The sequence below is a fragment of the Myotis lucifugus genome, unplaced genomic scaffold (assembly GCF_000147115.1).
Source record: "Myotis lucifugus unplaced genomic scaffold, Myoluc2.0 scaffold_653, whole genome shotgun sequence".
Taxonomy (NCBI): domain Eukaryota; kingdom Metazoa; phylum Chordata; class Mammalia; order Chiroptera; family Vespertilionidae; genus Myotis; species Myotis lucifugus.
Window position 1 is genome coordinate 306,601 of NW_005871701.1, and position 23,090 is coordinate 329,690.

Sequence of the window (23,090 nt, forward strand, 5' to 3'; positions counted from 1 at the left end):
TTTGGTTCTACCAACAACCAATATGGGTATTACCAATACCCAGCGTACAGCCGAGGAAATGGAGGGGTTCGAGGAATAAGCAGCAATCCAGTGTGCTTCAACTACAGGGCTGCCGCAGAGGGAGAGCAGATGATGCTGGGGGAGTGGGATCAGTTCCTGATAGACCTGCAGACCAACGAGGAAGAGGCCCCGCGAGGCTGGGCTGGTGCATCTGCCTTGCTGGCTAAACTTGACATTCATGTCTATTTCCTCCCTAAAGGAGAAAGCAGCATATGCAGATGGTTGTAGAGAATGGTGCTGGGTTCTCTGGGGCAAGACATAAGGCCTATTTCTAGGGGCTTTGCAGAAAATCAGCCTCACTCTTCAGGTTGATTGAAGTCTCCTATCTCTAATTCTTTGGCTGGTACGCGGATGCGTTTTTGACATTCCTCTACTGCTCGAAGCTGTAATTCCCCAAACCATGCTATTTTTCCTCCCAACCAGGACAAGCCCAAGGTTTCCACTTTGCTATGGTTGACTGATGGGGCTGAAGTACAGGAAACCTGAGTTGCTTCTTCGCTGGGAAGATCCAGCCAAAATTAGTGAATCCGGTGAAACCACCCTGGGCAGGCAGGGGTTGACGATCCTGGAGTCCGTGACTTAGTGATGTACACTCAGATTTCTGGAATAAACACCCTCCGTGTGGGGCCTCAGGCCAAGAGCTCTGAGTGCTGACTCAGAATATGCTCTCCAGAGCTGGGCTGGTTCAACCCCCGGAGAAATCAGGGCCATCAACGGACTTGGTTGATTTCTTTACTTCTAGAAGGAAAGCAGTTTTCCGATTCATCCTCAGCAGAAGGCAGCGTCTTCCGTAGGTTCTGGAGGCCGGGGCACCCCCGGCTGTGAGAGCCACCGCACAGAGAGGAGAGGCAGGCGGGTGGAGAAGCTCTGCAGGAGTGGGCGTGAGCGGAGGAGGGTGGCGGGATTTGGGCCCTGGAGCAGGCCCATCGCCATTCCTCAAATTCTGTCCAACATTCCAGGCCTTGGGGTCCCAGCTCCCGTATGCTCCCCCGACCCAGGGGCAGAGACGGAAAGGCAGAAAGGATGAACCAGCAATGTAGAGGACCAACCGAAGAGGAGTCATGGATCCTCTCAGGTGTCCATCAAAATAGAGAGAGCTCAGAGCAATGACGGTGGAAGAGGATCATGACGGGGACGTGTCACAGCAGCCGAGTCCTGGGGAAGTTTCTAAAGAGGCGGATGTGCTGCCCGGCTGTAGGCCCAGGGTCTGTGCAGCTCTGGGTTGCATCTCAGATGGGGAACCAGGGACATTCTGTTGATGAAAACCCCTAACTAGGTCAACGAGCATCCTTCCCACGGTCAGCCAGACCGTACATTTCCCAAGTCTGAGTCCAGCTAAGACCTGGTGAGACACGAGCAGGGCCACCCAGCCTGCCTTGGCCAGCGCCGTCTCTCCGGTGGATACGCTCCTCCAGCCCACGCGGGGCTCACACTTGGTTACTGCCCACGCAGCCATGTTAAGTTCCCAGGTCTGTCTGTCTCCTTGTGAGAAGCCTGCCCCTTCATGTCCCCAAATGGCTCGCCAGCTGCAACCCTACACAGGGGAGGGGACTTCCTGGACCATCTGCTACGGAGGATCCTCAAGCCTCGTGCGACTCCTTGTGGTGCTAGAGCTGCTGCCCTGTGGCGGGGTCTTCAGTCTTCCCCATCTCAGAGTGTCCACTCCGCACCCAGGCCCTGGGCTGGAAGTCTGCCCTGTCACGCCGTCCTCGGTCACCCTCCCATTCCCAGGCTGCAGCGGGGGGCAGGGAGCACGCGCTCAGAGCAGACAGCTGCGAATCGACAGGCAGAGGCCTCCTGGTCCCGGGATCCGCACCAGGGCTGAGAATCCACCCCTGGGTGGCCGGACTGAATTTCCAGGTTAGAGCCTGTTATACAAATATAACACCTGAATGCGTGCTCCCCAAATAATGTCGCTGAGCTGTGACACAAAGGGGTGACTTTCATCAGGAGACCAGAGGCGGTGGACCTGGTTCTGCCACTCACTCCTCCTGTGACCCCAGGCAAGTTTCCTTAACTTCTCCGAGTCTGTTTCCTCTCTTGTGACCTGGGGATCGGGACAGGCGCTCTGTGACTGACAGCATTTGGTCCCGAGGGAAATGTTGGACACCTTCACTGGCTTGTAGCGATGGGACACACGCTGTCTCCTGTGACCCTTGCATGAGCGGCACTCAGGAAGACAGCGGGGCTTGGCCAGTGTTCCCTGCTCTGCGTATGAATGAGCAACAGCCTTCCTCCTGGCCACCCGTAACCCCCAGCCTTCCACTCCCTGCCCCGGATCGCCAAGGAGAAGCTCAGGCATCGCTCGTCCCTGCAGTCTCTGTTCTGACAGAGGAGCGCTTTCCTCATTCTCTGACAAGGTTTTCTAAGCCAGCCCTGCTTGGTTGGGCTGTGCATCTTGGACAAAGTCCAGGAGGAAATGCAAAAGCGAGGCAGGGGGCCGCCTCAAATCCTCCGCTGGCCTTCCTCTCAGATCCCCGCTGTCCACGCAGCAGGCACACAGTGAGGGGCTGACAGCCCCCAGCGCTCATTTGTTCTACCTGAGATTCCTGGCTCTCGGGCTATTATCAGCAGGGGCCCCTAACAAGACGATTAAGGCTAATTACAAAGAGCCTAATTAACTGGAGGAAACTGGCGCTGGAACAGTATCCAGAGGAAAAATGTTCTCAGTGTGCGTTGCCGGGAGACAGGCTCCGGACTGAGGCTAAATTTGGGGCAATCCATAGCAATTCCCAGCGACTGAAGGGACACGGAGAGGAGAAGTCTGGGCACGGCATCTTCAAGAGGGCCTTCCTGTCTTCCTTTCAAGATGAACAACTTTTACTGACACTGTTATTAGAGTTATGTAAGGAAGATATTCATTGTAGAAAAGGGCTGTTTTTACACCAGATTTTCACTTCCGCGAGAAGTTTTCCATCGTGTGTGGAGGCTGAATAACTGTTTAGGGGTGCAGGGTGAAGCGGCTGCTCCCACATTCCCTCCGGAGGCACGCGGAGGGAGGCCTCAATCCGATTCCAGAACTCGAGCTTGTCCACTAGCCCAGCTCTTTACAAGGGCTGGGTAAGGCAGAGAGAGAGGAACAGTTGTCACCTCCTGCCCTCCAGGGGCCCACTCTGCAGCTAGAGACGTGTGTGAGGAACGCCTGGAAAGTGACATCTCAGCTGTGTTTCTTGAAAAGTATTCTCTTGAGTATGTCGTTCTGTCTCCTCATTAAACTGGGGCAGCTTCCTGGACAGGGAGCAGGCTTCCCCCCGCCGATGGGTGTTTATTTCCTCTGGGCCTCCCTCCTCTCTGAGCCAGGTCAGGCTTCAGGACCCAGTGTCCAGCGGGGCTGTGGTGGGAGCCGAGAGTGGCTTCTGTTGAACGCTGGCCAAGAAGCCGAGGGCCAGCTCTGACACCCCCTCCACTCCACACCCACCTGCAGGAATGGCCAGTTCAATGGAAAACCAAGGACGCTGCGGGCTCTCTAATTGTAACCAGGCGTCTTCCCACCCTGACCCACCAGGCTCACACCCTCCCCACCTAATCCATCTGCCGCTGGGGAGCCGCTGCCAACAACTGCTACCCAACCTGGGTGGAGGGCGCCGAGAGGGCTGGACTGGGCGCCGTGTGTGGATTAAAGAGCGCAGGGAGCCGCTGCAATCGAACTTTCCTCTGAGGATCTCCACAGGGCTCCTCCGGCCCTGGCACGCAGCCCCTAGACCTGGGCGAGCTGCCCACCCACATCAGTGTCTCCCCTGAGCCCCTGCATCAGTCACTCTTTCCTTTTCTTACTGAATTTCTTGGGCTGGAGTGGGAAAGGGAAGGGCATGAGTCAAGTAAGAGAAGTGATTTCCACAGGCTTGTGTCTCTGTCTATCTCCCCCAAATGTACAGCCTCCCTCCCTGAGCAGACTCTCTGCCTTCCCTCCGGGGCACAGGCAGCCTGGGAGATCCGCCGTAGCCACCTCTCAGGACAACTGGGAGAACGGGAGTCAGGGTGGGGGACACTGGCCACAGCCACAGAGACAGAAGCCAAAGGACACCCAGGAGATGGTGTCCCAGTGAGGAAGGGAGCTGACAACAGTCCCCCCGGAGAGCAGCCCCATGGGGCTTGGCACAGAGGCCAACGCAGGGGGGGCCACAGGGGTGGGATTACCCAGCACCCGGAGCCACATAAGGAGGGGGCAGGGAGGGAGTGGCTGGGAGTTGGGCATGTGAGGGGTAAGTCCTGAGGCCTTCCCTGTGGCTTGGAAGGGAAATGTTAAGGGAATGGAGTCAGGTCAGACTTTACAGACCAGTGACCTCTGCCCTTTTTGCTCATAATTCTAGAAGGTTCCACGGGGTCCAGTCTGGGTCACTTCTTGGAGAAGGCAAAGGACGGGCGGACGTAGATGAGCACTCTTTTCTCGGGGACACACAGCTGGCAAGATACCAGCCCTTCACACCGCAGGTTCACCTCTCTTGCCTCCAAGGGGAGAAATAATTCCAGGAAGAAATGGGGTCCTTCCCGGTCTGCTTGTGGGCTGGGGCAGGGGCTGGGTAAAGGTTAGCTGGGAACCCCCAACCCCAACAGATCGATTCATTTCAGCAGCGTGTAGGGCCCTCTCATTTCAAAGTTCTTGGTATTATCTTAGCGTTTTTGTTTTGTTTGGGGTGGAGGGTGGCTTCTAGTCCCCAGCTTTCTAACCTTTTTGATGTCATGTCACACATAAAAAATAACAATGTTTGCTTGGCACAGTGGGAAGAACTGGAGGGGATGAGGGTCTCAGGTGAGGCTGTTCACAGCTGGAGCTGACCAGCCTGGGGGCCCAGAGCAGCTGCATCTCCCTGCGGATGGCTCAGAAGCTCCTTCTCATCAACCAACCGTCTCACCTGCCATGCAAAGAAGCTGAGGCTCCAGGAGGCTGGACAGCCTGTCAGGGTCTAGCGACTGATACTTGGAATTAGGAGAGGATCACACTGTTTCACTGGCAGATTAGGGAGAACGCCCACATCTTCCTACCCGCTCTCGGGCAGACACCCAGCAGGAAATGATGGAGACAATATTAAGAGACGGCTGGGTAGGCCACTGGTTCAATGATGGCTTTCTGATCCCTTGTGTCTATTTTGTCCCTGGCCCAGTTCCAGCGGTGGGCTGTGTGCTGGGCTTGCTGTGCTCAGGCGAGCGGCTTCTGAGGCCTCTCTACCCTGAGATGACAGGCAGGAAGGCCAACGCATGAGAGGAGCAGGTGAAGTGAGGCAAATGGTGGTGGCGACAGGATGCCCACTGGGAGCTCCAGTATTTGAAAAGCAGCCCTCACCGCAGGCCTACCTGGCCGTCTGGACCAAGGACTGGAAAAGGTATTCTGAGGTCCCCAAACCCACTAAGGTACTTAGCATCTACCTATGCAGGGTCTGCCCAGGGCACCAAGGACACAAACAAATGATGAATAATCAAGGGGCACTGGAGGGTCCAGCCCCCTCTGAAAGACAGAACCCAGGCGGGTTTGTCGGGACCCTCAGAATGGATGGGTTTACAAGTTAATGGGAATAAAATGCTGACTCATGTGTCATCTCTTAGGCTCCCCAAACTGTTTCCTTCTCTGTCATGATGCTCACTCCATTCAGCGCTCAAAGGTGCTTTCTCCCTCCCTCTTATTGGTGATGCCACCGGTAATCTAACCCTCAGGAGACACTCACGTATATGTATATATGTTTTGTTTACATATGCGTATATGCACCATTTCTCCTGCTCTCAGTGCAACCCATTGTTTAATAACTGCCTCCATCTCAGATGCTACACTGCACGAGGTAGGAATCTGACTGTGTCTGTCTTAGTCACTGTTTCATCTTAGCATAGTCCTTGTACACAGTAAGTGCTCAATATGTAACTCTAAGATAAATGAATAATAATTGCCTCTAGAACATGCCAGGCATCCGGGCTATATATCCTATCTTGAATCTTTACAAAACACAGCCAGAGATGGAGCATAAGCCCCATTTTACAGGAGAGAAAATGAAGGCTGCAGAGGCCAACGGTGCAAGTAAGACCTGAACGCACATCTACTGACTCCAGAGCAGAGGGGCTGCTGCGCGTTGCTGCCTCGCTGCTGCATCCCACACGCCCCTTTCCCCAGACGCACGGGCTCCCTGCCACATGCGCAGGCACGGTCCCCTATTACCCAGCTTCTGGCACACCCACAAGGGGCAGGAGCCCAGACAGACAAACACTCAGCAGTGCCCCACACACACGGCTGCCCCATCAGCTACCCCAGGAAGCCTTGAGATCAAAAGCGCTGATTAGGACCGAACCACACTATCTACCATTAAAAAGGCAACAACCAAACACGCAAACAGCCCACTTGCAGGAAGCAAGGGGGCGCGGGGCTGCGGGCGACCTACCGGCATAGTGGTAATTGGCTAAAGGATGGCATTTTAACCTGACTGGCTTCCGCAGCAGCAGCATTTCCAGAGCAGCCTGTAGACCCGTGGGAGAGAAAAGGCGAGAGTCAGTAATGGGTTGGTGTCCTGAGGAGACCATCTGCCTAAGGGGGCAAAGGGACCGGCACTGCAGAGGGTGGGGTTGAGGGCACTAGAAGGCAAACCAGAGGGAGACTCCCTAATCGGGAGTTCCTTTCTGGTCAGCACCCCACAGGGCTCACCACTATAACCATCCTCCAGCCCATGCCTGCAACCAGCTGGTCAGGCCTGAGACCCCAACCCCCCTTGTTGGTGAGGGCCCAGTCTCAGAGAGATGGTGGGGCCCCCTCTAAATGGAGGCTGAGTATCTGGGGAAAGAGTCTGAGGAAGTGAGTGGGTGACTTGAAACTGTTTTTGCAGAAAAATCATATTTCATTACAACTAAACATCAGCAGCTGTATTAGTGATAACTGTACTAGACAGTGTCCTCCCAGAGAACCTAGCTGCATACATCCTTTCAAATCTGTCTCCTTAGCCTCGCTGACTTTTTAAGAAAAACGCTGCAGGAGGAGTTGAGCAGTGCATGGTTGACGGGCAGAGCAAGATCCAGCGTCGTGGTACTCCAAGTGTGATCCACAGACCAGCAACACGGGCATAGCTGGGAGCTGGTGGCAAAGGCCCCACCTCCAGAACTTTGGAATAAAAACCTGCACTTTAACCAGGTTCCCTGAGTGACTCATGTGCATGCTAAAAGTTCGAGAAGTGCTGCTCCTCAATACTAATCTGAAAGGGTTAAGGAAAGTTCCCCAACGTTCTAAAAAACCCCTGAAGGGTATCAATAACCTCACAAGAAGGGAGCATTAGGGCATTTGCTTACTTTCAGATTTTCTTGAAATAAAACAGCAGGAAGCGAGATCTGGTACAAGAATCATGTATTTACTGAAGAGGAAACTAAGGTTAGTGTTTGAATGACCTCGCCTGGAGTCCAGGTTGAGCGGGCAAATGGTCAGCTCTGATTCTGGAGAGATGGCACCGAAGTTCTGGTTTGACCAAAGAACTGTGTCAAAGGTGCGAGAATATGCAAACACTCCATTTTGGTTAAGAGGGGTTTTCCTGCAGGCTTTTAAATCCTGACTTACTGAGATAAGAAACAGGAGGTTTGCTGATGGGACATCATCTCATGAATTAGTTGTACAGTACATGGGACAACCCAGAAATTTGGGAAAATACTTTTCAGAATCCTGGCATGAAGAATATGAACTGTGAAGACAACTTTTCGTGGCTCCTTACCATCACATCACCTTTGGCCTCAAAGAGACAGTGCAAAGCAAATTCAGAATTGGTCCCTCCACCTGGCAACGCACTTGAACAGCACAAATTCAGGAGATTCTCCACTGTGGGGAACAAGAGGCCACCGCATCAGAGAGCTCAGTACCATGGAAAAACACACAGGTCCGGGAGCCAGAGAACCTGGGAGAGAATCAAGCCTTCCTGCTCACTTCTTCCCACATGACAACATAGTGGAACATCGTTTCTCGAACTTAATTCTTTCCGGAAGACTGTTCGAAAACTGATGTGTTGGAAAACCAAATCATCTTTTCCCACTGGAAATAATGCTAATTGAATTAATATGTTCCAGACCCCCAAATGATTCCGCTTTAACCTTTCTTATAGACAGTACATATCTAATGTACTGTTTAATTTATAAATAAACACGTCTTTTCTTAAATTTATAGAACCATCCCCTACTAGCCTTGAACAAATTTTTCATATATCATTGCCTTGGAAATGCTATCACCAACTAACTGCTTTTCCTTTATCCAATCATCAACAGTTTTTCTACGTATTCACTTGCCTGTGATTGTTTTGTGAACACTTTCCCACCCTTAACAACTCCTTTTTTAAAAAAATATATTTTTATTGATTTCAGAGAGGAAGGGAGAGGGAGCTAGAAACATCAATGATGAAAGAGAATCATTGATTGGCTGCCTCCTGCACGCCCCCTACTGGGGATTGAGCCTGCAGCGCAGGCATGTGCCCTTGACTGAAATCGTACTCGGGACTCTTCAGTCCCAGCAGGCCGAAGCTCTATCCATTGAGCCAAACTGGCTAGGGCAACATTAGCATTCTTGATGGCCTCTTTATGTTTTAAAATTGTGATTTCACCAGCAACAAAAGCATTCTCTCCTTTGTTTGTTGCCTGAAGGGTGCTTTTTGTTATGTTGAAGTATCAGCATGAAAGGGTTGTCAGGTCAAAAACTGAAGTTTTGGTCGACAATGGAGACATTTTTACGGGGAATATCTTGGTCGAGAACCAAACTGTTTGAGATGGGAGACGTTCGAGAACCGAGGCTCGACTGTACCTCTTTGCTGGAAGTCGTGGTTTTCCAGCTCTGGCCAGGGCTTCCAGACCAATGTGGCCTTGTGTGTGTCCTGGGCCACGGCAGAGACATCCTGCAGTTCTGGGATCTCTGCTTGGAATCTCAAGCCAATGTTGATGCGCCTTTAATGACAAGAAAAACAACAGTGTGGTCTTCAATTAGAGGCCAAGGGCAACTGTTAGGAACTTTAAAAAGAAGGAAACCAGTTCCTTCTGCAAGAAGAATGCAGGGGCATTTCCTAAGTGTGACCCTAGATTCCAGGCATGGCCTTTTCACTGGGATAAGGGACAGCTTTCAGATTGGGGGTGATGCTGCGGGAAGCAAGGGAGAAGTCAGCTGGGCTTCATCTCTCTCTATGACTGAGAGATGGAGGGTGCTAACTCCAAGGGAACAGCTGCCCAGAGCATATGGATACCATTCAACCAGGAGAAATGGGACAGATACAAAGTGCTTATTTCATTTTTTTATCTCTTTCAGGTCACTCTCATATAAACCATCTATCTCATCTGAAACTATCGAAGTTCTGTGACATCATCAAGGCAGTGGAAAATATTCCCATTTAATGAATGAGTTAACTAAAGCTTACAAAGGTTAATTTGATTAAGATCAAGTAGCACAATGGGGCTGGAACTCAGGTTTTCTGATTCCCGACTCAATCTACTCCCCACTCCACCTCAGGGCCTCTTTTCTGTGCTCCTCCATGCAAATAACCATCCTTTCTTTCCATCCACGACTCAACAAGCCCGTCGGGAGGGCTGGCCAAGAATCTTAGGGAGGGGATGGGGGAAGCAAGGACATTTGGAAGAAGCCTCTTAGAGAGCTGGGCACCCGGAGAGAGAGATGCGTCAATGTCACTGGAGATGTGGAAGCATCTGACCACAGCCCCAATGGCCCATGGAGCCAGAGATGGGGATGCTAGGTTCTCTGAATCCAGGGCTTCAGGCTTTACTATGCACTTAGTTTTTGGCAAAGGCCTTGAAACACACAGTTACAGAGAAACAACAGTACTCGAGAAATAATCAGGATCCTACAATTTCTACAGCCTCTCCCCTCAGTGGCCACTCCCACCCCAGACGTATGAACTCCATTTCTCAGAGCTCCTCCTCCCTTTCCTCAGCTGAGGCTCCTGTGCTACAGAATAATTGGCTTTTCCTTACGGTTCAACATCAACGGTCTGCTCTCCAGGCCCGGGGGTGACTGTCACATTGCTGCCATCGATGCTGTCTGAAGCACAAAAAAACCAGAGTCACTGGTCAATAGGGGAAGGGCACTCAAGAAACTGGAGCAAATAACAGTTACCTACGCAGTCACAGCAGAGCCCTCCTACCCCACCCGTGCCAGTTCCTCCCAGTGGCCTCCAGGGAGCTGGACGCAGTGTGGTGCTAACTGGCTTAGGGTAACCATTCCCACACAGGGGAAGGGAAGGCGGCTGCCTGCCGCACTCTGGTCTGCTAAGCTGTGTGTTTCTACGAAACTATTCTTGCTCCAGAAAGAGATCCTGGCCACGGGTCTCTCCATTTTTTTAAAATCTTTATTGTTTAAAGTATTACATGTCTTCTTCCCACCCCACCCCCCATTGACCCCTGTCTAGCCAGCCCCTGCCCCAGGCCTTCCTCACCCTTGTCTGTGTCCAAGGATTATGCATCTATGCACACAAGTTGTTTGGTTGATCTCTCCCCTCCCACTCTCCCACCCCGCCCTCCCTCTGAGATTCCCTCCTGCTAAAACGTGGAGGCCTGGTCTTGCAGAGCATACCTGGTCCTATTTAGACATCTTAGCACATTTATTTGGGGCGTCTCCCTGGATTCTCCAGGGCACCCTCTGATTTAGTGTACGCACAGGTCACCTGTTTCCTTAGACCACAGCGGCTGCCATTATCACCCCCTTTGCGTTTGCCCCTGGCTAGACCGGGATCCCCTGCGGGTAAGCATTCCACGCTTTTGCAAATAGTATTTCTAGCAACCAGCACCGAGCCTGGGCCACGGAGGAGATGCGCCACAGAAGTCGGTGGTGCAAAGAGACAAGGACAGAAAAGTGAGACCCCCCCCCACCCCCAGAGCAATGCCCAGCACAGACGGGGCGAAACCCCCGGGGTCCCCGAGGGGTGCAGGGGTGACTCACTGGAGCGACACAGCAGCACGCGCGGCGTGGGCGTCAGGGGCGTGAGGGGCAGCTGGGCGTGGGCGCCGGGGTGCCCCGCGATGAGGACATTGCTGAAGAGGCCCGAGCCCTGGCGCACCGGGCTCAGCATGGGCGGGGGCGTGTAGGGGGGCAGCTCGTGGGCGGGGTCCAGGAGCAGGTGGTCGCCCAGGACGCGCGGGGAGCGCAGCTGGCTCTGGTAGAGGGTGGCGCCCGAGTGGGAGGCGGGGCCGGGGTGGAGGGAGGGCGGCGGGATGAAGAGCGGCTGCGGGCGGTGCCGGAACTTCTTCCTCTCGGGTGCGGGTGCGGGTGCGGGCGCGGGGGCCGGCGCGGGTGCGGGTGCGGGCGCCGGCGGCGCGGGCTGCTCGGCCTTGGCGACCCCGGGCGGGGGCTTCCTGGGCGCGTCCTGAAACGGGAGAAGGAGCCGGTTCAATGCTCGCCCCGCAGGCCGCTTCCACAGCCTGAGGGAAGGGCAACCTCTATGCAGCCGGGGACCCCCTGCCACGGCCTGACCCCAGGGTCCTCGGGCTGCACCCGGCAGCCCCGTCCATGGTCGGACGAGGCGAGCTCCGGTGGCTCGAGGAGGAGCAGCCTCGGGTTTGGAGGAAATCCGAATGTCTGGAGCGGGCGGGGGCTGGCGGAGCAGTGGTTGGGCAAGAAGGAATCAATTCGCATTCTTTATGGCTTATCCCGCATTCCCATCTGCGGTGTGGAATCCAGCGAGTGGCCCTTGAAGTCCCCAAAGCTCCCTGAGGGCAGGCTCCGGGGGCAGAGAACACGCTCCGGGGAGGGGGCAGGATCAGCTACGAGGGCAGCATCAGCTACGAGGGCAGCTGGGCAGAGCCTGTGCGGCGGGAAGAGGGGGCAGGCCTCGCCAGGCTCCCAGGGCCGGCTACCCACCCTGGGCTCCCCTTCCCCTGGGGGCTGAGGAGCCATGGGTGCTCTTGAAGGCCCCTCTTCAGGGGCTCCCCGAAAAGCTCCCCTCCGCCTCCGCCCCCCACTGCTGCCCTGCGCCGAGGCGCATCTGGGCTGCCCTCTCCCGCTCGGCTTCCTGTCAGCAGGCGAGTTCCCATCGCGGCCGCGGAGCCCAGCCCGTTGGAAGGTCTGCACATGGGCACATGTATAGGAATCAGTAAACACATGCACGTCGAGAGATAAGCAGGGCATGCCAAAGCTGGACAGACAGGCTTGGGTGGTGTGCCAGCATCAGCCCAGGAGAACCCAGGGCTGGGTGCGGCTGGGCGGGCGGAGGTGAGGTTGGGAGGGGCGGTGGAGGTACCTGCAGGAAGGCTGGGGGCAGTCTGAGGTGCCCTCCCCGGTCCTGCAGGCCAGTGCCTGCCCCAGCTGCAGCCCCTGGCAATTCCTCAGCCCAGGCTGGTGCCTGAGTAGAAGGCAGCAGGGGCTGATGGGAAGGGCTGGCCATGGTCATGTGACCAACTGCCTCCAGGCCATGTGACCCGCCCGAGTCCCCAGTCCTGGCTCCTGGCTCTCTAGGCCCCTGTGGCTGCCTGCAGCGCTCAGGGGGCGCCCTCCTGTTTCTCCCTCAGCCTCAGTCTGTCCTCTGGGGCCCTCCCCGCCTCTGGGGGGCAGTCTAGGGAAGCAGGAGGGTGGGGAGAGGAGGAGGAGCAGAGAGTCCCAAGGCTCCCAGCTCATCCCCAAGGGGCTCTCCTGAGGTCAGAGCGCCTCAAGCTGCCTCCTCTCCGCTCTTCTCGGCCTGAGGCTGAGGCAGTGAGAGGGGGGCTGAGTAGAACAAGGAGAGGAAACCCGTTGGGGAGCAATCCTGAAGTTTTACACCCTGTTTCTGGGTAACAAATGAGGTCATCTGAGCACGTGCAGATGACCATGACCATGGCCAGCCCTTCACATGACTTCAGTCCTGCACCAGAGTCCAGACCTCTGATCCCAGGGCCAGGGGTCCCTTTGGGGCTCCTCTGTTGAGCCTTTGGTTCTGTTCTCCTCCAGGCAAGGCTGTGAGACCTGGGCCGGGGAAGCCACCCATAGTGCCCGGCCTGGATGTCACTTGAGAGGAAGCAGTGACAGCGTTCCACCCCACCAGGCTCTGGAGGCTCTGGAGGTGGGGCCACACACGGAGAGATTGCCAAAGCTCTCCAGTGGGGCCAAGCCCTAGTCTAGGGGAGAACCGGAGGCTCTGAGAGGGGAGGGTCGCAGCCGCCTGCATCCCAGCTGGCTACGAGCAGAGCTGGGACTAGAACTCAGGGCTCCTCCCTGGGCATTTTCATTTCTTTATAGCAAATGTCAGGACCTTGCTCACATTTCCTCAATATCACCTACAGGCCCCCACGTCAGCTTATCTCCCCACTTCTCCCTCATGATGATCTGAGCAAACTCCTACAAGCTCCCTTGTCTCTCTCCCCAGCCCCTGACCACTCTGGCCTCCCAGGTGTGTTCCCCTGCACCCACGGCTTCCCTGTTTCTCATCTGCCCTGGTCTTTACCTCACTGTTAGGAACTGAGCTGCCTGGGGCTCTGACCCCAGGGGGACTAGGAACCTCACTGTCTCCACCTTCAGGCGGAGAGCTCTCCAAGGGTAGAAACAGCGCCTCTCCCACCAAATCAGGAACTTCCCTGGGCAAAGGGGGAGCTTGGCTCTGTCATTTCATCGCCCTGCCTGTGGCTGACCTTAAGTCCTGCCAGCGATGAGACTCCTTACCCCCCCCCCCCCCCATCAGTCCCCTCTTCTGAGGCTTTGCTATTACACAGAGACCAAAAAGGCTCTTTGTCTTTGTGGACTTTTCTAGTTCTCTTAATTACCCTCCCTACTAATCTGGTCAGCCCCACCCTCATGCCTCCTGGAATCCCAGTAGCTATCTATTCTCCCAAGGACAAATCTGACCCAGAAACCACCTGTGGGGAGGGGACAACCTCAGGAGTTACAGACTCCCTGGGGAGACAAACTGAGAGACAGCGAGATCTCCGCTCCAGAGCCAGGCTGAGCTGCCTGGATGAAGCGCTTGGAATTTGAGAAAGAGAATGAGAACTTAACAGTGGGTGAGAAACACAAATCTCTTTGCTTTCCTGAGGCTGGGGGTGGGTGTCTGTCAGTGGAATTACTTTGGGAACCATAACCAATTAGCTCCTGCAAAGGTATATTACGCAGGTATGATACGGGAAATGTTAAGTATCTGGTAAGGCTGCCCATCAGAATGGATGCCAGGGCTACTGCCTGAAGGCCCTGCTGTGCCAGGGGTTATATCTCTGGTTGCTGGATTTGGGGCGGTCTAGAGCTCCGGAAGGGTGGTGGGCAACAGCTTTTTATTGTCTGGGACAGTATTTGCATATTTTAATAACTCTGGTTACGAGCTGAATTAAGATCTGTTTCAACCTGGGAGCACCTTCAGGTCTCTTAGGATCTAACCCAGACCATCAGCCGGGTAGACCAGGAGTTCCCGGGTTAGTGGGCAGTGTGGGCAAGGCTGGGATTCTCAAGGCGGCCTCAGGGGCTCAGTCCTGAGAGGCCAACCCCTCTCTGAGCTCAGGCCAGTGGCCCTGGAAGATCTGTCCCCATCTCCAAGAAAGCAAAGGGATGTTCCCTCCCCAGGCACGAGGGGCAGAGCAGCAACTCACAGCAGGCGTGCAGGGGGCAGCCCCTGGGGGTGAGTGTGGGGGAGAGAGGGTCATCCTCACGAGCACGGGCATCTCGTCGTCCGACATCGAGCTGGCTGGCTTGTCTCTGGCGGAGGGGGCGGCAGCGACGCTGTTGGCGAAGCCCTGAGAGCTGGGCTTGGGCACGAGAAGCTTGACAGGGACAGACACGGGCATGACCATAGGCGTGAGGCTTTCTGCCTCAGGAGGGAGCTGCGGTGGCAGTGGAGGCGGCAGTGGCTGGGGCTGCGGTGGCGGGGCCTTCTCTCCTTCCTCCTACACAGACAATAAAGGCTTTGATCCTGGGCTGAGAGCAGCTCTCACAGGGGGGATCACTCCGCTTTTCCTGACAGGGTCCAGGACATCATGCAGGGGACGGAGGACCGCTGCAGGGCAGCTTCCTTCCTGCTAACTGCGATCCTTGGCTCGAGTGATGCCAGTGGGCAGCAGACAAGGCCATGCACTCTCTTGTTTACATTTTAAATATCTTGACCATGTATCACTCGTATATTAAAACATGTTAAAATTTTTTGGTGGTTGTCACGGCTTTTAAAGACAAGGATATGGATTTGTAATCAGGCAAAAAACCAACAACACACCCTCTTGTGTAGGACCTTTGAATACATTCTATGGGCCTCAGTTTACTCATCTGTTAAGTGGAAGACAAAGCTTTTATCTGGCATGGTCAGGAGATAGAGTGACCCGGGTAATGCAACACTTTGATGAACAGGGAGTTAGTCCCTCAACAATATTCAAAGAACTGAGAAATTCTTTGAATTTTAATCTAACTCTAAAACTGCTGGGACAGGTCACGACATGGGTATCCTACCCGGATAATCCTGAAGGTATTTAAAGCTCTTTGGACGCTAGAGTCTAACACTATTGCACTGGAGAACAGAAGAAGCTGGCTGACAGCCTGGTGGCCACATGCTGGCCATCGACTACTCATCTGGAAGGCCCACGTGACCTTGGTCTTGGCTGCTTTAAGCAGAAGTTAAAAATATCACACCTACATGTTTCTTGGCTGTCTTCTCCAGGGGGTGGGAGGCTGGGTTCCCTAAGGGGGTTTCCAGCACTTCTGATTCTGGCCCTCATTCACGAGGCCGGTGGAAGTGGGGGCTGCCGGACCCGACTGGCTCCCAGCGTCTAAGGTGAGGCCTTCCCGTTAAGAAAGGACTGTGCCTCCCTAGGTGCCCACACGGGGCTCACCTCACTCTCTGATGGCAGCAAAGCAAAGCAAGCAGCACATGGCCTGGGAAGGGCGGGCGGCTGGCACCGGCTAACCTGTTTGAGGCTGGGGGAGGCCCTCATGCCCCCGTGGGACCGCATGTGGCCATTCAGGGCGGGCAGGCTCTTGAACTCCTTCAGGCAGATGGAGCACGTCAGCTTGCTCTTGGCATCCATCGGTTCCCCAAACACTGCTTTCGGTTGGCCGCTGCTCCAGGGGAGGGACAGACAGAGAGGACACGTAGGTGAGGAAGGGGAACGGATTTATCCAGGACCTCACACCCGACAGCAAACCCATTTTATTCATTCAGTGCTCCCATATCCACGGCCCCAACTGTACCTCCCCAATACTCTGCAGAGAGCTAAGCCCAATGTACAGATGGAAAACAGGCTCAAGAGTGGGAAAGGGCTTCTTCAAAGTCATGCAAGAGTTGAACAAAATGTTCTTCTTCGTCCAAGGCCTCAGGTGCTAGTTTTTTCCTCCTACGGTGGCTTATGATTACCTTTCTAGGGTCAGCTAGGCACACTTCTTCCAGAACCTTCCCTTAGAGACGCGGCCTCGGGTTCAGCTTCCAGCCTGCACATTTTAGTGCCTCACTGGGTTCTGGCTACGTCTTTAATTATTTACCATGCCCACGAGGGGAGGAAACAAGTCTGAAGTATTCACGGTGGCATTCTCAACGCTTAGCTCCATGCTGGGCACACAGTAGGTACTCAATACATACCGACTGAAGAATGGACAGCAGACAGAACACAAGCTTTGCTGCTTACTTGATGCGCACCTTTAAACTCTGAGCCTCAGTTTTCACGTTTGTTAAATAATAGCTAACCGTGGTTGAGTGCTCACTCTATCTGGGCACATGGTAATCACGCCCACCCTCGCTGGGTTACCTGATTACACATAATATAGAGTGCCTAGCACACAGTCAGTGCTCAACAGCTGCTATTACTATCCCTATAAACTTCTTAGAGGAATTGACTTTGAATTTGGAAATGAATCATGAGGGACAATGCAGGAAAAACCCCCAGTCTCCCAAAATGCCAATGAGCCACCTCCCATCCATCCTACCTTGACTCAGGGGACCCTGGCTGGGCTCTGCCATCCGGTAGGTGCATCTAATGTTGAGCCATGCAGGACACAGAAAGAAAGAAGAGGAAAAAAAAATGCGTTTTTGACGGGAGGAGTCCATGAGTAGGGGAACCCCGGGGCCGTACTTCCCGGACTCTGCCCGTTTCCCGCCTGGCACTGCCCGCTCTCCGCCTGGCACTGGCCGTGCTCACAGCTGCTCACTCCCACACTCTTCCACTCCTGAGGCTTCCTCCCCGGGACTGCTCCCTAACCACGGCCACTCTAGGAGCTGCCACCAGCCACAGCCCAGCAGGACTCAACTCCCGACTGTGCATAGCCAGGCCCCATCCCCGGGAGAGACACAGAATGGAGGGCTGTGTGAAACAACAGCAGAGACCTGCCGCTGAAATTCTCTCCCGGCCTTGACCATGTCGTCTTATTCTTCTATCACAAAGGCTCTCAGTTACTACTGGGCCCGAGCCCCTAACAACACAGAATCAAGGGGAGTTCATCTCTGGCCTTCAAGCTCCATCAGAGCCCTCTCTCCACCTAACCTGTCCCAGTCACGGTCCTCCCCTCCCCTGGCCGCACTGTCATACGAGGGTAGCACTTGGACTATGCCAGCCCATGAGCAATACCCGGCCCACAGCTGGCTGCTCTGTGGTCAAATGCATTTGGGAAACAAGCAAGGCTTAATAACGGTGGCCTACAGGCTAGGCCTGGCCTACGGACATGTTCTGTGTGGCCAGACTGTTCGTTAAAATCCTGAATAAGGATGCCATTAGGTGGGGCACATGCTCTCCAGGCCACCGCCGTCACCCCGCTGCCGCTGATCTCATCCCAGGCCATTTCACTCACTCACTTTACCTGCCTGGATCCTGCGGGCTGCTAAGTTTTCATCTCTGTGACTACATGCAGTACCCCTTTGGGAGAGTCACAGTGCACATCAGCATTTTAAAGGCACCGAGAAGCCCTGTTTCACTTTAAGAAACCTCAAATTTATTTGCCCACAGAACCCAGCCCTCCCCCAGCCCCAGCAATATTCATTAAACAGTGAACATTCTATGGAACTCCTGTTCTGAGCAATATACTTTGAGAAGTGCTATCATAATGTGATCTCCCTCCCCAAAGGGGGACAATTTCACAGGACAGCCCCAATGACAGATCCAGGGGGAGCCAGACACTCCCACCGTGTGGTCCCCGAGCACGTGACTCAAGGCCTTAGTCATCACATACATCATTCAGGACCTGATGTGGTGTTTTGGCCATTTTCTTAGTGAGATTAGAAGGTTTCTATAGGCAAAGGATGGAGTCAAACCTGATTCTGTATTCCAAGCACCTGATATAGAAGTGCCTGACACATGTAGGTTAAGGTGTGTGGAATGAATAAAGAACAAAAGGGTTGAAGGGGTTGGAGAGAGGACTGGGCACTGTGTAGACTCGGCCTGGCTGGCCCTGTCGCCGAGATGCCAGGAAAAACTTCCACGGTGAGAATACCTGGGGCCACATGGCGCTGGGAGACAGCTGCTGGTGCTGAGGCCCCACGTTGTTGAGGTGGATCCCACTGGGGGACAAGAGCGGCCGATGGGGGAGGGCACCGCTAACCCGGTTCAGGTCCAAGCTGGCTGGGTCTCCCATTCCTGTATCCGACGCCCCCAGGTCCCCATGGGAGCTCAGCATGGCCTGGGCCTGCCTTTCGCCTGGATAGGTCTTGGGCTGACTGTCCTCACGCTGCTGGTGCTGGGACAGGTGGCTCTGCTGGTAGAGGGGGTGGCTGTAGGGTTGCTGGGGCTCCTGGTAGTAGTACTGGGGCATGGAGCCCAACTGAATCAGCTGCACAGCGTGTGCCTGCTCCGGGGTGTACTGGTGGGGGTCCCTGTGATAAGAAGGGGGCTGCAGGTGCATCTGTTGCTGCTGCTGCTCTTGCAAGTGCTGCATCATGGGTGGGGACTGATAATACTGAGGTATCTGCATGGAGCCCTGCCGCTGCTGCAGCTGCTGCTGTGGCTGAGGCTGGAGCTGTGACGGGCGAATCTGCTGCTGCTGCTGCATTTCTTGCATGGACATACGCTGCTGCCCGGCTTGCTGCTGTTGCTGCTGCGGGTAATACTGGTGCTGCTGCATCTGTTGCATGTGCTGGGACAGCATCTGTGAGCCCTGCAGCGGCTGTCCTCCCTGCACTGGCATCTGAGCCAGTGGCTGCTGGTAGTCATAGTACAGGTGCCCTTGGCTCGGGAGCTGCCCGACCTGGAGAGCTGGTTTGGACAGCCCGCCAGTGAAACCTGGGTGAGGCTGCTGGGGCACCTGCTGGTAGCGGGAAGGGACAGACGGCGCTGGGGGCTCCATGGGCTTCTGGGACAGCAGCTGGCGGAGGGCACTGTCAGGGGTTCCATCCATCACTGCCGACTGGGTGTGCAGCACCTGGGCCATATTGTTGACCTGGATCCGCAGGTTTTGGTTGGCAAACACCTGGGTGAAAGAGTCTAGCTTGTGCAGGACACCGCTGGTGAGCTTCTGGGTCCGGATCTCGCTGGCCTGGGAGTAGGTGTACTGGTAGCCTTCGGTGGGCTCAGCCTGGGCTGGTGCCCCCCACATCATGTTTGAGTTGGTCAGGTTGCCACGGAGCTGGACGTGGTTTCCAGGCCCTGCATGGCCACCCCACCCTCCCTGCCTCGAGGTATCCACTTGGCCAAGGTTTTTGGAGCCAACAGGCAAGCCTAGACCATCCCGAGTATCTTGAGGGAAGTGGGGGGAAATGGGGGATGCCTGAGGGGCATCCATGCCAGCCCCCGTGACTGTATTCCCATAGTTGTGGTTCAGCCCGCCGTGGACGCCGAGTGGTGGCTGTTGGTAGAAAAGGTTCTCACTGCTGTGGGCCACGTGGTTGGTCTTGTACAGCTGCTGGTCCCCCATGGTGCCGGCCTTGGTGGTGAATGTCCAGCCACAAAACCATAAAAGAAGGTCAGTGAAACAAACCCAAAAGGACGGAAACCCTGAGAAGGTGCGAGAAAGCGTCCACACTACTCCACGGCTGACATGTCTGTGACCGTGGCTGGAGCCAGGTGTTCCTGATGACCTGCACCACTCATGTGCAGAGTGGGGGCCTTCACATCCCCACCCGGGCTTAGGGACGGACCAAACACCACCGTGGTGAAGAGATGCCGCTCACACCTGCAAGACAGAGGCAAAGAGCAGGAAAGGATTTACGTACGTGAATTTTTACAATGAGCAGTTCTACCCACCATGGCCAGTTATAGAAATAAAGACAAACCAGAGACTCGATTAGAGATAGTGTCACACGCACCACAGCCTTTCCACTGACTCTACACGTCTTGACCCTCACTTTGAAGCCATTCATTACCCAATGGCTCATTAGTTTATTGATCTGTTCATTCATTGTTTTGCTCACTGATTAATTAATTCACCATCCATTCTTCTGGGACCCTGCTATGGAAAGCCCAGCATTATTCTAGGCCGTGTGGGAGATGCGAAGAAGTGGAAGACATTCATTAATCAATGTATCTGCTCAACAAATACTTATTAGACACCTCCTCAGTGTAAGGCACAATGCTAGGAAGTGATTGAGACCTGGGCCAGCTCTTGAGGAGCTCACAGTTAGAAAAGGTGATGGGTCCATGAGTAAGTACAATACAAGGAGGGAAGAGACACATGTAAATCAAAGGTAAAAATCACAGTGTGGGACCTCACAGACTGGAGAGCGTATTTCCAGCGAACAGAGCTGGAGACAGTACTTGTAAGAGTACTGCCCTTGTTAGTTAGCCTGTGAGGGCAACATAGTTCCTGCTTCCCTGTGGTCCCTGCTCAGGGAAACGTCTGTGCCAGGGCTGGCCACCTGGCCAGAAGCCTATGATGCAGCCTGGCACCGAAACTGGTCTGGGCCAATAGATGCCCTCTCTTAGAAACACCAACTAGGAAATGTCTGGTTTGAGTCCATACAGGTTCTTTCGTGAACTTCAAACTGGGGTATGCAAACCCCTGGGAGTAAACGAAGACTTTATATAAGCTACACGCGCCCTCCAGGTTTTCAGAGAATCAATTTCCAGATCTTCAACTTCCATAGAAACTCTTCTAGAAGGGATGGCTGACAGGAATGTGAGTTGTCCTCTTAGACCTGCTCTTTCACAACAGACCTCCTCCTCTACAAGAGAAAGGCAAACCTCCTACCCTCCCACCCGAGTCTCAGCTGAGTTCACTGCCCAGGACGAAGCTCCTGGCCACCACACAAGAAGACACTTAGAAACTTGAGAAAGCAAGCAACTCTGATCCAAGCGAGTTAATGTATTTTCTTTCATGCTGGGTGGTCTCCAATTGCTTTTTTTATTTGGAAGGCCAAACAGAAGTAATTAAAATGAAATTGTCAGTGATCACCATGTGATTTTTGGCATATAACTCAGAAGCAGATCAAGAACCGAGTGACCCTGCTTTATCCAAGTTTTATTTCTATCTACTAGTTGATCTGAATGTGGGTTTTCAGTGCATTTAAATAAAGAATGGAAAGACAGTCGATGCTGATCCTTGTCTCACGTCTCATGCCACAAAACAATATTCTTCTTTGGATAAATAAACAAGTTGAAGAAATAACCCAGAACCAGCAATATTCTGTATCTGGACCTGGGTGATAACGACATGGGCGTGCTCACCATGTGATAACCCAAACAGCACACTTCGACCTGGTCACATACAGGTGTGTATATCGTATGTCAATAAAAAAGGAATGTATTTTGTGTCACGATGGTCTACCTCTCTTACCATCTTGTCCAACGTAGGCCCTTGCTCTGTCATGCTGCTCCCTCTCTCTGGAATGTTCTTTCATTCTTTCCTTACTTGGCCAAATGCTGCACATTCTGCAAGTCTGACCCTAACAACCACTTCTAAAACACGTTCCTGCCCTCGGAACCCGCTGCATTACCTGTCCCATGTACTTCTGTTCGCATTTAATACAACTAAATTCAAAATATTCGTGGAATAAAAAAATCATTTTAAAAAAATGACCCAGCATCACCATCTCACTAAGAGATGCATTTTCAATATAATTTTAGTTTTTATGCTTATTAATTATTTATCGAAATGAGTAATACACTTGTGTCGTTTTGATCAACCGTACACTATTAATAATTGTAACAATAACTCAAACTAGAAGAAAATGTTAACACTTAGAGCTTTATGATTTCAGGAAATTAAAAAACTTTTAACTTCATATAAAATTGTTACAGAGAAATATGATAGGGAAACAAATGAAAGAATTTTAAGCATAAAAATATATTACATATATTACATTAGGATGAAATTCCACGGGGGAAGTGAAACAGAAATAAAATTTCAAGGAGAAAAGGAGCACTATTAACAAAGAGTGTGTTCATGCATTTTTAAAATGGGTGATGGTAGGTATCAGATTGCTAGGGTGTTTCGATTCTGCTGGATAAATTGCAAACAGTGATGTAATAGTTTTACTTAAAAATATCAGTGCTTATACTAGTAACATACTGGGAATCGCCCCTTCTACCAATGTCTGATTAAAAATGTCCATGTGCCGAAACCGGTTTGGCTCAGTGGATAGAGCGTCAGCCTGCGGACTCAAAGGTCCCAGGTTCGATTCCGGTCAAGGGCATGTACCTGGGTTGCAGGCACATCCCCAGTAGGAGATGTGCAGGAGGCAGCTGATCGATGTTTCTCTCTCATCGATGTTTCTAACTCTCTATCTCTCTCCCTTCCTCTCTGTAAAAAAATAAATAAAATATATTAAAAAAAATATCGATGTAAGCTTAAAGATGTGTGATGGGGGATGGAGTTTTACAAAATCCTTTGGTAGGGGCTTTTAGGCAGAACTTCGAAGACACGGCAGTAGCGCCACTCCGACCGCAGGCTGGCCTCAGCTGGCCCCTGACCCTTCTGAACAACAAGGGAGACAGACCAGTTCAGAGGGAGGGCTTTGGTTTGGCGGAATGAAGGGTGGATGAAGGAAAGCAGTGGGAAGGTATGCGTGAGCCGGGAAGGGCCACTGAAGGCTTCCGAGCAGAGGCTGGGGCTTCAGGACCAGGGAGACCCATCCCTCGCTGCTCACAGGGTGGCCCCGTATCACCGGGAGCTTCCGCCCAGAGCTATTCACCAGAAGCTGCATTTTATCAAGACCCCCAAGTTGCTAGTGTGCATACTGAAATTCGAGAAGCAATGGGTTGGCAGGTTCTGGCTGCATCCAGGTCCGACATAGTGA

At 53.5% G+C, this 23,090-nt stretch overlaps 1 protein-coding gene across 2 annotated transcripts in view; it reads right to left on the reverse strand.

The window, feature by feature from the left end:
- The window catches only part of TRERF1 (transcriptional regulating factor 1), a 36,493-nt gene extending 16,468 nt beyond the window's left edge, over positions 1–20,025 (reverse strand). The window contains exons 1-9 of one of the 2 annotated variants that reach the window (XM_023746311.1): positions 18,356–20,025; positions 16,859–16,905; positions 15,847–15,997; positions 14,545–14,715; positions 10,943–11,366; positions 9,979–10,045; positions 8,804–8,943; positions 7,731–7,834; positions 6,423–6,498 (exon numbers count right to left, since the gene is read on the reverse strand). In XM_023746311.1, the coding sequence (XP_023602079.1) occupies positions 6,423–6,498; positions 7,731–7,834; positions 8,804–8,943; positions 9,979–10,045; positions 10,943–11,366; positions 14,545–14,715; positions 15,847–15,997; positions 16,859–16,905; positions 18,356–19,771 (2,596 nt within the window). In that variant the 5' untranslated portion in view covers positions 19,772–20,025. Of the gene's footprint in view, positions 1–6,422; positions 6,499–7,730; positions 7,835–8,803; positions 8,944–9,978; positions 10,046–10,942; positions 11,367–14,544; positions 14,839–15,846; positions 15,998–16,858; positions 16,906–18,355 lie in introns of both variants that reach the window. The other variant, XM_014447439.1, reaches the window with a different exon arrangement.
- Between the last annotated feature and the right edge of the window lie 3,065 nt (positions 20,026–23,090).